At 42.2% G+C, this 16011-nt stretch overlaps 1 protein-coding gene across 4 annotated transcripts in view; it reads right to left on the bottom strand.

Moving 5' to 3' along the window:
- Positions 1-11774, bottom strand: part of incenp (inner centromere protein) — a 67165-nt gene extending 55391 nt beyond the window's left edge. For 3 of the 4 annotated variants that reach the window (XM_084334540.1, XM_084334542.1, XM_084334543.1), the window contains exons 1-4: positions 11594-11768; positions 8563-8711; positions 4273-4383; positions 667-1220 (exon numbers count right to left, since the gene is read on the bottom strand). In XM_084334540.1, the coding sequence (XP_084190666.1) occupies positions 667-1220; positions 4273-4383; positions 8563-8702 (805 nt within the window). In that variant the 5' untranslated portion in view covers positions 8703-8711; positions 11594-11768. Of the gene's footprint in view, positions 1-666; positions 1221-4272; positions 4384-8562; positions 8712-11593 lie in introns of all 4 variants that reach the window. The other variant, XM_084334541.1, reaches the window with a different exon arrangement.
- Positions 11775-16011: the final 4237 nt, after the last annotated feature.

Genomic DNA, 16011 nt, shown 5'->3' with positions numbered 1-16011 from the left:
CTATGGTTCCGATCAGGGTTAGCTTACGCTAACGTAACGTTAATTTCGGTCTTTAACATGACCTGGGCATAAAGGAATGGCGAGGATGCAATGCATGTTAGATGCATTTGACCCGTTGCGGGGGGAAAACGGCATTGACTTATTTTTAGTCAAAAAATAGGCACACTGTAGCCCTCTACACGGCATTTCACATGAGAGTGCTGTGCTGCTGGGCGGATACAACTCGCCACAGGATTTACAAAATAAGAGTATCTCAATATGAACCGATCTTTACGTTGCATCAATCCTATTGGATCATTGATAATAGATCGATATATCGATCTGGATCGATGTATCGTCCCACCCCTATAACAAATTCCGCTGTAGAGAGCAGGCTATTCAAGGACGTAAATCCAGAGCCGAATGAAGATAAGATCCAGCTGTCGAGAGATCTACTGTAGTCAGCATGTTTCAACAAATGTACATGCTTGTGTGAATTTATGTGTGCCATTATTACTGTCAATGTAATGATTGTGGAATATTTGTATAATGAGGCTGTGGCTGTATGTGTATGTCACCGAATTTCCCCAAGGGGATTAATAAAGTTCATCCTTATCCCAGTATTATGTTTTCTGATGACCGTGTCGATTTCACACAATGTTTCACTCAAGGCTCCATTTCACTCACCACTGACGTTACTGCTGGAGGTGGAGTTGCCCAAACGAGCCTTCTTCTTCAGGAAGGAGCGCCTAGAAGCTCGGCGGATGGAGTCATGCGTTATGCTGGTGCGCAGACCGGCCAGAGAGCGCCGCAGGGAGAGCGAGTGCCGCACGGACGACCGTCGTGAATTCTTTGGCGTACAAGCAATTGCGATCTTAGTGGCTGAACGTCCAGGAGAGGGCTCTGGCTGCTTGGCGTTTTCAGCTGACCTGCGGTCTGCGGCAGAGATCATCACGGACGCGTCTGTAAGCGGCATCTGAGGTGGAATAAATGTGTCTGAAAGATGTTGAGGGGAACTGTCAGAGTCCGATTTTTCAGCCACATTTTCCGGTGCCGTCTCTGGCTCCTCATCCAGCACAAGGCTCTGGTCCTGGGTCTGTTTGGCTCTGCGAGTACTGTGTTTGGGCTCTTCTGTGAAGTCTTGGGAGGTGGTGGCCGCAGGTATGCCTCCAATTTCAGCGATAAGGTTGAGTGTTTTCACAGACGAGCCGCGTAGGTTGCTGCGCTTGTTCTTTGAAAATCTGGATAGAAAGGATATTTACATTGTGAAACTTAAAATTCTATGTGGCATTACAAAATACTATGTGGAGTAATAACCGAGTAGGAAGCAAGACGTGAAACACCCCGTCTATCCGTAGGGGAGGCTTATTCGATTGAGCTACAGATTTATATATACACAGTATATTTATACCTATACTCAATTTATACCTACCTACTGTTTTCACCGTCTATAACTACCCTACACCGTAATCTTTTTTTTTTTCATCCACTTTTTCTCCCCTTTTTAAATTTCTCCCATCCCAATTTTAGCCGTGCCAATTCTCCCCTCCCCCGTCTTGAACGTTGCTCACATGTGCCCCCCACTGGCCAGTTGTAGAGAGGATAGAAGCCCATCGCATGTCCCCTCTGATACATGTGTGGGCAGCCAGTCGCATCTTTTCACCTGCCAGCGTGGACTCTCATTTGGCGAGGAGTAATGTGTAGGAGGCTCACACTGCCCCCGCCATTTTCCTGTCTCTGCTGTGCAGGCGCCCCAACCGACCTGTAGGAGTCGCTGTTTACAACGTCCAGATTACCACCCATCGACTTCCCACCGGCTAACTCTGCCAAGCGAGTTATTATGACGGCCGGCCCAAGTCGGAGGCAACGCCGACAGCCGGATTCGATACCAGTGTCTCGTGCGTTGGTGACGAGCGCAATGTCCGCTACGCCACCCAGCCGCCCTCTAATCATAATAATCTTAACTACCCATCTCATACTATATACTAGGCTTGGGCAGTATGATGGTATTCCAGGGTATTTTATTTAGAAATCCCGACGGTATGATTTTTAATCAACAGTCAAAAATACAGATACGTTTCTTTCTAGATGGGATCGTCGCAGCGAGCGTGACGTCAGACTGTGTGCCACGCGACATAGTGTGTTCCTGTGGGTCGCCCATCTCGCATGCGTGTTAATCTGCATGAGAAATAAAGACTTATTCTTCTATAGAATGCGGACTGGTGGCTGTCCGTTTATTAAGGTCAAATGGACAATGGGTCCTCCACTTCCAGACAACGAATGATTGTGGATTCGGGTATCGGAGCGTTTTTCTAACGTTTTGAGAGTACGGATTTGTGCGTGAATGTGGACTCGGGAACACGTTGTTGGGTAAGTAAGTTATGTTATGGTTAAGCGTATGGAAGATGAACGTATGAGGGTCCGGATATCTTTTCTTAGAACGCGGGACATTCATATGGATAATTGTCCCAGTTAGGGCTGGGCGATATAACGATAAATATCACGATATATTTTAATAATCGATATCGAATAGAAAAAAAAAGACATTTTCTCTTTTTCTTTTTTGTGACCTGCAACAGGGCAGTTTTAAAACCAGAGACAGTGGACAAACTTGTCTTTCTTGCCTACAACTTAAAGTAATGGCTTTGCTTGTCCAAATGACAATACTGACCAAATTGAGATTTATTTTTCTCTTGTCCATTTATTTTGTTTGCTTTCTAATTTAAAATACAGTTTGAAACAGTATGTACACAGTAGGCTATGTGTGCTAGCAGAGCTAGACTCCAGTCACGTGTGCAGTGGTTTGTCCACCAAAAAAGCGCCAAAAGATCAAAAATAAACTAGCAGAGCCAGAACTGGTTAACTCCCCTGCCACAGCCAGCAGAGAAGCCGGTTTACTTTCGCTTTTAAACCAGCTGCAGCCTGAGAACTGGTGCGAGAGGGGATGTAACACTAAAGATGGCGGCAACGACAAAGAATTGCTGCAAAATAAACATAGATCTGTTGTTTAAAAAAATATATATATATATATTTTTATTACTTATAACAATATCAAGAAATATGATATCATCATCATATCGTTATTGCGATATGATTTGCCATATCGCCCAGCCCTAGTCCCAGTTATGAATGCCGGGAGTGTATGGTTGGTAAACCGTTCCAGTTCGACTGTGTGCATATTGGCTTCGGTGATTCGCTACAGGGGTTTAACGGCATCAGCTGGGTTTTGATTATCAGTTAATCAATGCAGATAAAATTTTGTGCATCTGTATGTGTACTGTCGCGAGTTTGTGAGTCATGGTCTCATTTCAGCCTCTGTTATACGTTATTTGTTCCGTATGTCGTTTCATATCTGTGTGTCTTGTATGTGCGCGCTGTGCAGTTTGTTTACGTTGGTAACACGGGTCACTAAGGAATTTAGGTTTGAGGTTGAAGAAAGTGCACGTTTAGGTTGAAAGAACGACCCTAATGTCAAAGCGTTTCAATATAAGCGTCTTGTATCATTCTTAAGATACCACAGTTATGTTGTGGATGTAAATTAACGTGTGCTTGCTTATGTAGAAACAAAGATAAGAAATTTTTATTATAACGTCTTGCAACTATGGTTATGATTAAGATATTTACTCCAGAAAAATCGTTATGTATGGTGATAACGAGTATCACCCGCTGATGAAAGTCATACCGTCATATACCGTAGTAGTTGATAAATTACGTAATATGGGATCGGAGCATAGATTTTACGTGTACTCGCCGATACCAGCATTTTAGGCTGTATCGGAGGCATTTCCGATACTGGTATCGGTACAATTTTGGGTTCATATTAGGGATGCAACGATGCATCGATTAATTGAAATGCATCTATTCTAATGTGTTCGATTCGATGCATCGATTTGAATATGTTAGAATCGATTATAATCTAAATTAATCGAAATAAAGTGTGTATTGTTTTTATTGACTTAGTCTATTCATGCTGAGTGAATCAGTTCCCCCAGCCACATTTGTGTAATATTTTTTTTATTAACTGATAATCGTGGTCAAATGAAGAGATTTCATGATGCATTGAATCGTTGCCTGAAGAATCGTAATCGAATCGTCACACCCCTAGTTCATATCAATGAAATATTTCACTTTTTTTTTAACCATTCAGACAAGTGAACTAGGATAAATTGAGAAAATATCATTGAAATAGAAATCTAAGCGGGTGGTTGCTATTGCATTATGTCAGTCTTGCTAATAATGACCTAACCATATTAACCTCTTTGGTAATAACACAAGACAGACAAAGCAACCAACCGTCGCTTGGCTCGGGTTTCTTCCTGACGTGCTGAAGACACACGCCTCCTGCGAGTGCTCTTCTTCTGGGACGGAGTCTTGGGCATCAATTCTGGCTCGCAACTAAAATCGCTGAGATAAAGGAGAAATGGGTGGCTAGGTTAGTATCGGAGGCAAATTATGCTAAGAACACTCTGCCAAAGAATAGTGGGTCTCATTCTCGAATATTTTCCAAAGGGTTCTCTTGGAAGACTTATCTTGGAACCGACTGAGACAGAATCAATGACAAGTTCACTCTGAGTCCCCAACGCGCGGGGAAGATGCTTAAAGTGTTGGGGAATGGCACCAGTGTGAAACGCGAACGTGTGTCCCCGACTCCCCGTTCAGGTCATTTGCATACAAAACAACGCCTCCAGAGCTCCTTATAAGGCAACTAATGATGCAGCCGTGTGAAAATGGATGCGGAAGCGCTTTGCGACCCATCAAAATTCTCTCTGGCGGCCTTAATATATGTACAGTACTGTACACATTAAGGCCGCCAGAGTCTTGTGTGCGCCAGTAATGAATGAAAGGTAGGCTTATATTATTCTAGTTACTTGTTTCATTAGGATTTAGTAGATACTATATATGCTCTCCCCTACGTAGTCTACTTATACTGTTTGTAGGGCAGAGCATATATATAGTATCTACTAAATCCTAATGAAACAAGTAACTAGAATAATATACGGTAAGCCTACTGTTCATTCATTAGACACAGGCCATACTGGCGCACACAAGACCCATTATGGAATATTAATGCAGTCCACTTCCACACGATTAGCTTTAGTTCTTATTTATTTATCCACTGTCATTTGCAGTGTTGGTGTACTAGGCTACATAGTGTATATCAATATCTGTTTTATTGATTAGATACATAGCTAACAAATGTCTGTCCCATTGTACCAATCATGTTGGTTGTTGGCTATAACCTGCATTCTTTCAAATGTATAATTAACCAATTAAACAGATATGTAACAAATACAAATTCCACACAGAAGGCATTAAATTATTATTATTTTCAATAATTGCACGATTGTGTTTGAATATCTGAGTAATTATACATTTGTCCAAAATAGCTGGTTCAGATATGGTTAATCGAGCTGCCCTGTGATCAGATGAATCCATTATTTATCTTTCCGACATCAAATGCGTAATTTCTTATCGTACAAATATTGTCATATTTATTTTAATTATGATTAAGTCATTAATTCCAAGGAGGCCTGTAGCGTTGACATGAAGGAATCACTATGATTCCTCCCAAATAAAGCCATTACGAACGAAGAACACAGTCCGTCAAGTTAATACAATTTTCAATCACTCAGCACTCTTAAATTCTGCTCACAGCCACGGCCAAATCCGATCTCAGGAAAATTTGGGGAATTGCGCTACTAGCACGAATATGTCTTAAATTGGCAGAAACCTGTCTGAGAGGACATTTTTTGTCATAAATCCATTCGGGAATGAGACCCAGTATCCCTTGTGGCAGTTTATGAAGCGAGTGTTGTCACAATGTTAACAGACACTCAACCTTGAACATAAAAACCTGACCATGTTCCCAACTTCCAAAGCTTCAGTATTCCATTGTAATCTATATTTACTAGGCCTGTCCCCGACTAAGGATTTGTATAGTCGACTTTGATTGGCCAAAATATGCCGATAGTCGACTACCCCACCAATGCAAAAAATATATTTATAAATCATTCCATTTGGGCTGTGGGGGTGTTTATTAAAAAGGAAAACTCCCAACATTTTGGGAAATTAGCTTATTTAACATCTTCCCTGGAGTTAGACAAGAAGATACATACCTTTTTTGTCTCTGCATGCATTAGGCTTAGGGAGTGTATTTCGTGACTGTAGGGAACTTCAGGGTAAAGGTCTGACCCACTTCCAGTGATGAAGCTAAGCTAACGGTGTGGGCGTTCCCTAAGCCTAATGCAGTGGTGCCCACAGGTAGATCTCGATTAATAAAATTTGATTAAAAAAAAATCAACTCTGCCTCTCCTTGTTAACTACAACAAGCAATGCTGTTTGGTATTTAAGATGAGGTCGGACTCGGCACTGACAGATTTGCGTTCATTATGCTGCTTTTATAAAGCCTCAAATGACTGCTTACAATATACAATTTTGGCTGGTAGCTCTCGGCTAGGTGGTAAATTAAAAAGTAGATCTTGGTTCAAAAAAAGTTGTGCACCCCTGGCCTAATGCATGCAGAGAGACAAAAAAGGTATGTATCTTCTTGTCTAACTCCAGGGAAGATGTTAAATAAGCTAATTTCCCAAAATGTTGGAGTTTTCCTTTAATGTCTGAAGGAGTCGACTGAAGGCTTCTTGTCAGCTGCGAAAGCATGCAATTGGTCCACTGATGGACATGCGTTTATTAGACCGGGGAAATCCTCTTTCAGTGCCTCTGTGCCCGTTTTCTTAGGCAGTTAGGTTCGCTGGTGTGCACGCCATCAGTGTTAGCCACGCTTCTAGGCCTTTGCTTTTGGAACGAATGATTAAAAAAATATATATATATATATAGTATACATTATTATAATTTAGTTTTTTTTTGCATTCGACTAAGAGGTTGGCAGTCGACTAGGGCTCCTTTCGATCGATTAGTCAACTAGTTGGGGTCAGCCCTAATATTTACCCAGGAGAGGAGGCATTCCTCAGGCTGGTCTAAGCTGCTAACAAGTACAACAGGGCTCTGGAGAAACCATGACATGCCCTTGAAGAAAATCAAGGAAAATTACTAGATATAACTTTGCTACACACTGTTCAGCAAAGTTTGTCCTTTGTCCCAAAGGAGTCTAGTCAAGAAAGCCATCTATGTCTTTTTCAGCTATGCTTGGTGCTGCCCAGTACAACCAGTCTTCTACTGGCGACCTTTCAACTATGGGCGCACTTTTTCGTGCCAGCCTGGTCCGACCGTACCCAAATCATTACTGGTTTTGATGATTTTAGTTAGTTCAAAATGATTTATGTTTAGCGGCTGAGTAATATGACTCAAAGGCCGCAACTAACGATTATTTTTTCGATTAGTCGACTAATCTAACGATTATTTTTGTCATTCGATTAGTCGACTAATCTAACGATTATTTTTGTCACACCCTCAATCTCTGCTTCCTGTGGGCATGGCTCCTTCTCCAATGCATGTTTTACCTCACATGCTCAAGTCTGCACACCTGTGAATGTCACCCTGTTGTCCAGTCCCTCTGCCTTAACAGTTAACTTAACATAACATGATGATCCCATAGCAAATTAAAATAATGACTCATGAAACATTTGAATTTGGATCTTAAGCAACTTTAAATCAAAATGTATTTGAACAATACAACAAGCACTCATAACAAGATAAATAAATTAAATACAAATTAAAGTGGAAGTGTTTAAATAACAAACAAAAAATATATAGCAGACTTCTTAGCTTAACATCCCAGGGAACTAATTGGATAACTGGGGATGTTGTTTGCTCCTGACAAGAGTCTCAAAGTCTGGGGTGATGGTAGACAAAGCAACTCTGAGGTCATGCTCAATGTCCAATCTGTTCCTCTGCTTCGTCTTCAGTTGGACCAGAGCTGAGAAGCCACTTTCACAAAGATAGGTAGTGCAAAAAAAAGTTTTAAAACGTTTTTTTTTAATGACTAATCGGCGAAAAAAATTCTGCATCGACGAGTTTTTAATGATCCGACGTCGTCGACTAATCGTTGCAGCCCTAAACCATTTCTAGTATTCTCATGTCTGAGGTCAACAAATATGGCATGACAGATCAATTGTCAGGTGCAAATATGTATTAAAAAAATTATATTGCCAGTAACATGTTTCTGTTTGATTGCATTTAACTTAAGTTTCATATAGTGACTAAACTGGAAAATAAATCGTACAAGGTTTTAATAAGAGTAAAGGTTTACATTTGATTCAATGCGATTTTGCTCTTTGGGAGACCCATTAAAGTGTCTACCGCTCAAATGGTAAAAGTAACTCAAAACAGCATCTAGATTCAAATCTATGCATGTATTGAACCAATAACCCAACCATGACCCCAAGAATCTAAATCAAATCATGAGATCTCCCGAATCATGCAGACATGTTATTTGATACATGTTTGAAAAGTACAGATAATATTGCTACATACTTTCTGCACTTAAGAAATTACCAAGTTCCTAAGATCAGGAAATCTTCCAAAAACATCAGGAAATCTTCCAAAAACATCATCCATACTTTTCCAGACCTGCTTAGGAGAAAGGGGATTCTTTTTTATATATAAGTATCGTCGACTCTATCCTACCTTGAGAACATACGGTTGGCCTCCAGTTGGATCTCCTCAAGCCAAACCATGTGGACATTATCAATGTCATTGTTGAATTCTTGTATTTTGCATTCGAACAGTTGCATCATTTGATGTATTGTCGCAAATACAGACGTCATGGTGACAGCCTACAAGAGAGAGGTTGTTAGAATGAATCAGAATTAATAACTTTACTGCAGTGCACACATCAGTGGAATTGCATTGCTAGGGAGCAGCTTGGACCCAGGTTTATTTCCCGTCAGCTATTGATAAGACTGCAACAGGAAATAAACACGAGAATGAGAACTCTACTTAAATAATCAGTAAAAGCGGAGGACGATGTCCTACAGATTTGATGAAACACATGGAATGAATATGACTTTCTATGTGAGAATTGTGTTGCAAAATTACAGTGCTAGCCGAGAACATCTGATATTCTTCACACATAACGCTGAATGTTTTGTGCAACACATAGAAAGAAACAGACATTTCTCTACACCTAGTGTGAATTTTCCTTTTTAACTGCAACATTAACAAACAACTTGCAAGTTGTTCATTGGGATTCGTGGTGATTTCAAGGTGATTTCAATACACATTATTGGATCGAAATGCTGATCGGTACTTCACCTCAAAGGCACTAAAAACAAGACTACAAACATCACAAAATAAACTGGTCAGACCGTCAGACTCCTGCTTGACCAATACTCCTAGGCTAAAACCCACCTCACCCCTGCCCATTTTGACATCCGAGTAGATGACAGAGCAGCTCACAATGGGCCTCGTCTACAAGATACACTAAACCACTAAGTAAAGATACCCAAGTGTACATGTCTACTTCCCAAAGGTCAGTGAATTCCACAACAGCAGAGGGAGTTCCACAAATCATGTTCAACCCAGATTCAGCGCAAACAAGGGACTAAACACGGTTAGCAATTATCCCACAACAATGTGGAACACCCTACCCGTACCCACAGCCGTAAAAGAATGTGAATCCCTAGCCCTACCCACCTTCAGGAGGCTGAATGAATGAATGAAAACTTTATTTAACAGATTGCAGAATGGGTACAATACAGTACGGCTCAATACATACAATTGTTAAGGGGATGCAGACCTGAGAAAGACGTTTGTCTTGTTTCCATCAGGGTCCCCCATTTTCAATTCATAGACATTTATGACATACACAACATACATGACATTTATGGCATAGGGACATATAGGTATTTAGTACTGATGCATTTGTGACATAAAGCTGCAATTCGAAACTGGCCCCCGTAAATGTCAACCCCCCCCTCGAATGTATATAGTTTCTGTTAGGATCTCTGGTAAACAGTACTGTATATCTTGTATGTCATAAACGTAACAGTACTGTATATCTGTATGTCATGCATGTCGTAAATGTATGCATTTGTGTATGTCTATGTCATAAATTCCATTATGAATTGAAAATGGGGGACCCTGATGTAAACAAGACGAAAGTCTTTCTCTGGTCTGCATCCCCTTAACAATTGTGTGTATTGAGCCATACATACTGTATTGTACCCATTCTGCAATCTTTTCAATCAAACGGTGGATACGTTCAGTTTCCCCCCCCCCCCCCCCAACCTCCAATGTACAGCCCTCACCCAACCCACCCAACCCCACCCAACCAACCTCCTCCAATGTACAGTTTCTACGCCAAATGTATATACACTCCTTTTCTGGACACTTTTGTATCACAAACAGTACTGTATTTGCAAATCTGATATGTCATAAATGTATAGATGTAGCAGTACTGTCTATCTGTATGTCATGTATGTCATATATGTTATGATGAATTGAAAATGGGGGACCCTGATGTAAACAAGACGAAAGTCTTTCTCTGGTCTGCATCCCCTTAACAATTGTATGTATTGAGCTGTACTGTACCCATTCTGCAATCTGTTAATAAACTTTTCAATCAATCAATCAATAAATCCCAAATGCCCGACTTGCGGTTTGATGACGCGCCGTGAAAACACTATAGGCTGGGTTTCTGTATTCATTTAAAAAGTAGGCGCCTACGATTAGAACATGTGGCAAAAGGATCCCCGTGTCTGCAAACGTTATGGCTTTTGCTGCTGTTGGGAGTGAAACGCAGAGCTTACAACTGCAAGAAGACGTTTAAAATACTGACGGGAAAGCCATCATCGCCTATAATATATAAGTAGGCTTAATTGTCAAAATAAGAATGGCTCAACCGTATAAGGGTGTATAGTGTATATACTATAGCATCTTATTTAGACTAATGTTTGTTGCATCGCCACAGTACATGGACTCAAGTGGGCCTTGTTACCTAACTTACTTACACTTCAAGAGTTACACTCCGCTCACTCTCGGCCGTGTCGCTGCCATTTTAGCTTCTATGGTTTTACATTGTAGTTCAACGCTGTTGCTGCGAGTTTTGTAACGATCAGACAAACTAGTTTTCTCCCAGGTTTTATTTACTATGCTCATGGCGCCACACGGCACGCGTATATTGACTACGATGAAAGTCACTAGGATGGGTTCTCAAACATGATACATTCAATACGGGTCCCAATGACTAAATGTTGTAGACAAAGCACGTGTTGAGTGTAAAAGTTAATGTTTACTACTTGGCGTTTGCAGAGTTTCTCCCAGTAGTACATGCGCTGTTGCGATGACCTTCCTCCCCGCTAGTTTGATTTACTTTAAGCTACAAACAACGCTAGTCTACTTTGTAGGTATTGTTACGTGTCTTGCCTGGACTGAACATACGTTTGTGTGCGAAGAAAATATATTTCCCCCACTTTCAAAAATCGAACCTAACGTAAACTCTCAAGCCAATGTTGACAAACGAACGTTAGTTGGCTAACCTAAAGCTGAAATGGCTAACGTCCGCTAACGATGCACAACACTAATATTAGACATTACGCTAACACAGCAAGCTAAAGACGGTTAACGTTTACTGTATAACGTTAGCTAGTTGACACGATTTAGCTACAAGAGTTAATTAATGTTAGCTTTAACGTTCGCTATTGATTTTAACAGTTACCTTCAAAGTTGATATCCAAATTAACGAAAAGGAATCCAATGTAAGTCCCCGACCTAGGAACCAATGCTATTGCATATTCACTAGACAATACACTTACTAAAATAAAGAAATTATCGTGTTTCCTTTACTGCTCATCTATGAAGTCTGCCTGAAACTATCCTGTCACACAGCAACGACCCGCTCAACCGTTTAAATGTTACTCTGCCAATTGCGAAGCGTTGACTCGGGATGGGGGTTGGCTTTTCTATTTGGACCAATACTATTGAAGAGAAAGGCGAGTAGGCGGGATTACAGCTAGTCATACATTTAAACAAACCAATCGGGAGCTGGCCTAACTGATGGGCACTTTCTCGGCCGGTTACTTTTCCGCACCTACTGAGTAGGGTATATCTGCAGTGCCGCAGTCCCATACATAGGATTGATTGATTGATTGATTGATTGATTGATTGATTGATTGATTGATTGAAAACTTTATTAACAGATTGCAGAATGGGTACAATACAGTACAGCTCAATACACATAATTGTTAAGGGGATGCAGACCAGAGAAAGACTTTCGTCTTGTTTACATCAGGGTCCCCCATTTTCAATTAATCAGGACATATATGACATACATGACATACAGATATACAGTACTGCTACATCTATACATTTATGACATACCAGATTTGCAAATACAGTACTGTTTGTGATACAAAAAGAGTATACATTTGACGTAAAAACTGTACATTGGGGGAGGTTGGGTAGGTGGGGTGGGTGGGGGCTGTACATTGGAGGTGGTTCGGTGGGTGGGGTGGGGGGGGGGGGCGTTAGGCAGGAGGGGTGGGGGGGAACACTGTACAACTGTACAAGCAAAACTGTACATTGGAATATTGACAACCATACTTGATCATTTACTGTACATAGGAGGGGGTTGGGTTAGGACATTTAGATGGGCCAGTTTCGAATTGCAGTCTCCCGTGGCCGTAGGTGTTCTTTGAGAGTGTTTTTGAAAGTGGGTAGTGATTCACATTCCTTTACAGCTTTGGGTAGGGCATTCCACATTGATGTGGCATAATTGCGAAACGTGTTTAGTCCCTTGTTTGAGCCGAATCTGGGTTTAACATGATTTGTGGAGCTCCCTCTGGTGTTGTGATCGTGGTATTCACTGACCTTTGGGAAGTATTTTGACATGTACATGGGTACCTTGGTCGTGTATAGTGTATCTTGTAGACCAGGCCCATTGCAAGTTGCTGTTGACTTTTTTTTATTACATTGGATGCCATTTTGTCACAGGAAAGATTAGCCTCTAGGATGGAGCCCAGGTAGGTAATTTCATCTTTCCTTGTGACAATATTGTCACCCACTGTAACTGAGAAGCCGTCGGTCTTGCTGAGTTTGTTATTTGAACCGAAGAGAATGGACTCTGTTTTGACCATGTGTAATGATAGTTTGTTATCAGCGAGCCATGTGCAGATTTTGCCTAGTTCCGAGCTGAGGTTTTTTTCAACCTGTAACTTGTTCTTGTCAGAGACCAGCAGGGCTTGTGTAGTCTTTTACCAACAAACTTGCATTCTTCCGCGATCTGATTGGCCACTGATGTTTCTGGTCATGTGACATCTGCGCCAATCGCGGCACACTTTCGAAGTTGGTTAAGGTTGGAGTTTGTCTTAGAGCAGGGCGATATAACACCAGCCCTGATTCCAAACTCTAACCTTAACCAACTTCGAAAGAGTCGCCTAAGCTTAACCAGTGATAGAACTAGGCGTTAGGTAGTTTGCAGGCTGTTAGAGGGCGGAAATAGGCGCAGAAACAGGCGTCCCGCGATTGGCGCAGATGTCACATGACCAGAAACGTCAGTGGCCAATCAGATCGCGGAAAAATGCAAGTTTGTTGGTAAAAAACTAGACGAGGAGGGGCCTGTACAATAGGGGATATCTGCAGAGCCGCACAATAGGGTATATCTGCAGAGCCACAGAGCCCAACGTCTGGGCGGGGCTTCGTGGCGTGGACGGGTTTGAGGCGGGGCTTCGTGGCGTGGACAAGTATTGTGGCATGGACAAGTCTTTGCACTACTGCGCATGCGGATGAGGGGGGGGGGCTCTCTCGCTCGCTCTCTCTCTCGTTTACAATGCAAAGGGTGTACTGAAAAAAGGGGTGGGGGAAGAGAGCTTTTAATTTCCTAACTCCACTAAAACGTGGTGCATCCAGCAGCAGTTATATGTAATGTTCTGCGTCTTCAATAGAAGACTTAATATATATATATATCAAGGGTAAAACCAATGTATACCAATATGAAACAATCTTACCATAAGCATAAAAATCCCACAGTCAATTCCATTTGTTTGTCGTGGAATGAACATGTGCTAGAAATGAAATAAAAGTATTGACAACCCCCTCCAATGTACAGTTTTCCCCACCTACCCAACCTCTTCCAATGTACAGTTTATTCCCCCTCAAATGTATATACTCTATATTTACTCTACTATTTTTGTATCACAAACAGTGCTGTATATTTGTATATTTGTAGATCTGGTATGTCATAAATGTCTAGATGTAACATTACTGTGTGTCTATCTGTATGTCATGTTATGATGAATTGAAAATGGGGGACCCTGATGTAAACAAGACGAAAGTTGCGCGAGCGAGAGAGCCCCCCCCCTCATCCGCATGCGCAGTAGTGCAAAGACTTGTCCAGGCCACAATACTTGTACACGCCACGAAGCCCCGCCTCAAACCCGTCCACGCCACGAAGCCCCGCCCAGACATTGGGCTCTGTGGCTCTGCAGATATACCCTACGTCTGGGCGTGGCTTCGTGGCTTGTACTCGGTTTGAGGCGGGACTTCGGGGCTTGTACTCGGTTTGACTGTGCATTCGGGCTTGTACTCGGTTTGACTGTGCAGTAGTCAGTTTGTGCTGTTTATTTTTACAAGCAGTGAGGACTCGACGCATTTGCATTTCTGTGTTCCGTGTTGCAGGTTAGGTTAGGGTTACAAATAAACAGCACAAACTGACTACTTCCGGGTTTTACAGGAAACAAGACAAGGTACAAGCCCAGACGCCCCGCCCATGCACAGTAACCACTCATTCAAGGGTACTACGACTATGCTTGCACCTCATGGTACCAAAGCACCTCAAAGGCACTAAAAACAAAATGACAAACATCTCAAAACAAACTGGTCAGACTACTGCTTGACCTGACTCCTAGAACCCACCTCACCCCTGCCCACTTTGACAACCTAGGATGGCTTAGAGTAGACGACAGAGTACAGCAACTTGCAATGGGCCTGGTCTACAAGATACACTACACGACCAAGGTACCCATGTACATGTCAAAATACTTCCCAAAGGTCAGTGAATACCACGATCACAACACCAGAGGGAGCTCCACAAATCATGTTAAACCCAGATTCGGCTCAAACAAGGGACTAAACACGTTTCGCAATTATGCCACATCAATGTGGAACACCCTACCCAAAGCTGTAAAACACTCTCAAAGAACACCTACGGGAGACTGCAATTCGAAACTCGCCCCTGCAAATGTCCTAACCCAACCCAACCCCCTCCAATGTACAGTAAATGACCAAGTATGGCTTTGACAATATTCCAATATACAGTGTACAGTCCCCCCCCCCCCCCCCAAGGTACAGTCCCCCCCCACCCAACCCCACCCCACCTACCCAACCTCCTCCAATGTACAGTTTCTACGTCAAATGTATATACTCTTTTCTGGACTCTTTTTGTATCACAAACAGTACTGTATTTGCAAATCTGGTATGTCATAAATGTATAGATGTAGCAGTACTGTCTATCTGTATGTCGTGTGTCATATACGTTATGATGAATTGAAAATGGGGGACCCTGATGTAAACAAGACGAAAGTCTTTCTCTGGTCTGCATCCCCTTAACAATTGTATGTATTGAGCTGTACTGTACTGTACCCATTCTGCAATCTGTTAATAAAGTTTTCAATCAATCAATCAGTACAAGCCCCGAAGGCCTGCCTCAAACCGAGTACAAGCCACGAAGCCCCGCCCAGACGTTGGGCTTGCGGCTCTGCAGATATACCCTACTCGGCCTGTACGCGTCTATTCAAATCCCAACCGGTTCATGCTTCCGCGTTCCGCGTTCGCATTTTGCCAATCTGATTGGCCACTGCCGTTTCTGGTGCGATCTGATTGGCCACTGACGTTTCTGGTCATGTGACACGTGCGCCCAATTGCGTGATGCGCCCATTTCCGCCTCGACCAGCAGCAAACTACCTAACGCCTAGTTTATCACTGGTTAAGCTTAGGCGACTCTTTCGAAGTTGGTTAAGGTTAGAGTTTGGAATCAGGGCTGGCGTTCTATCGCCCTGCTCTAAGACAAACTCTAACCTTAACCAACTTCGAAAGAGTGCCTCTGTTATGGTTTGAAACCGACCCCAATAGCACAACACA

The sequence above is a fragment of the Notolepis coatsorum genome, assembly GCF_963971535.1.
Source record: "Notolepis coatsorum genome assembly, chromosome: 18".
NCBI classification, from domain to species: Eukaryota; Metazoa; Chordata; class Actinopteri; order Aulopiformes; family Paralepididae; genus Notolepis; species Notolepis coatsorum.
This window is presented reverse-complemented; position numbering and strand designations above follow the sequence as displayed.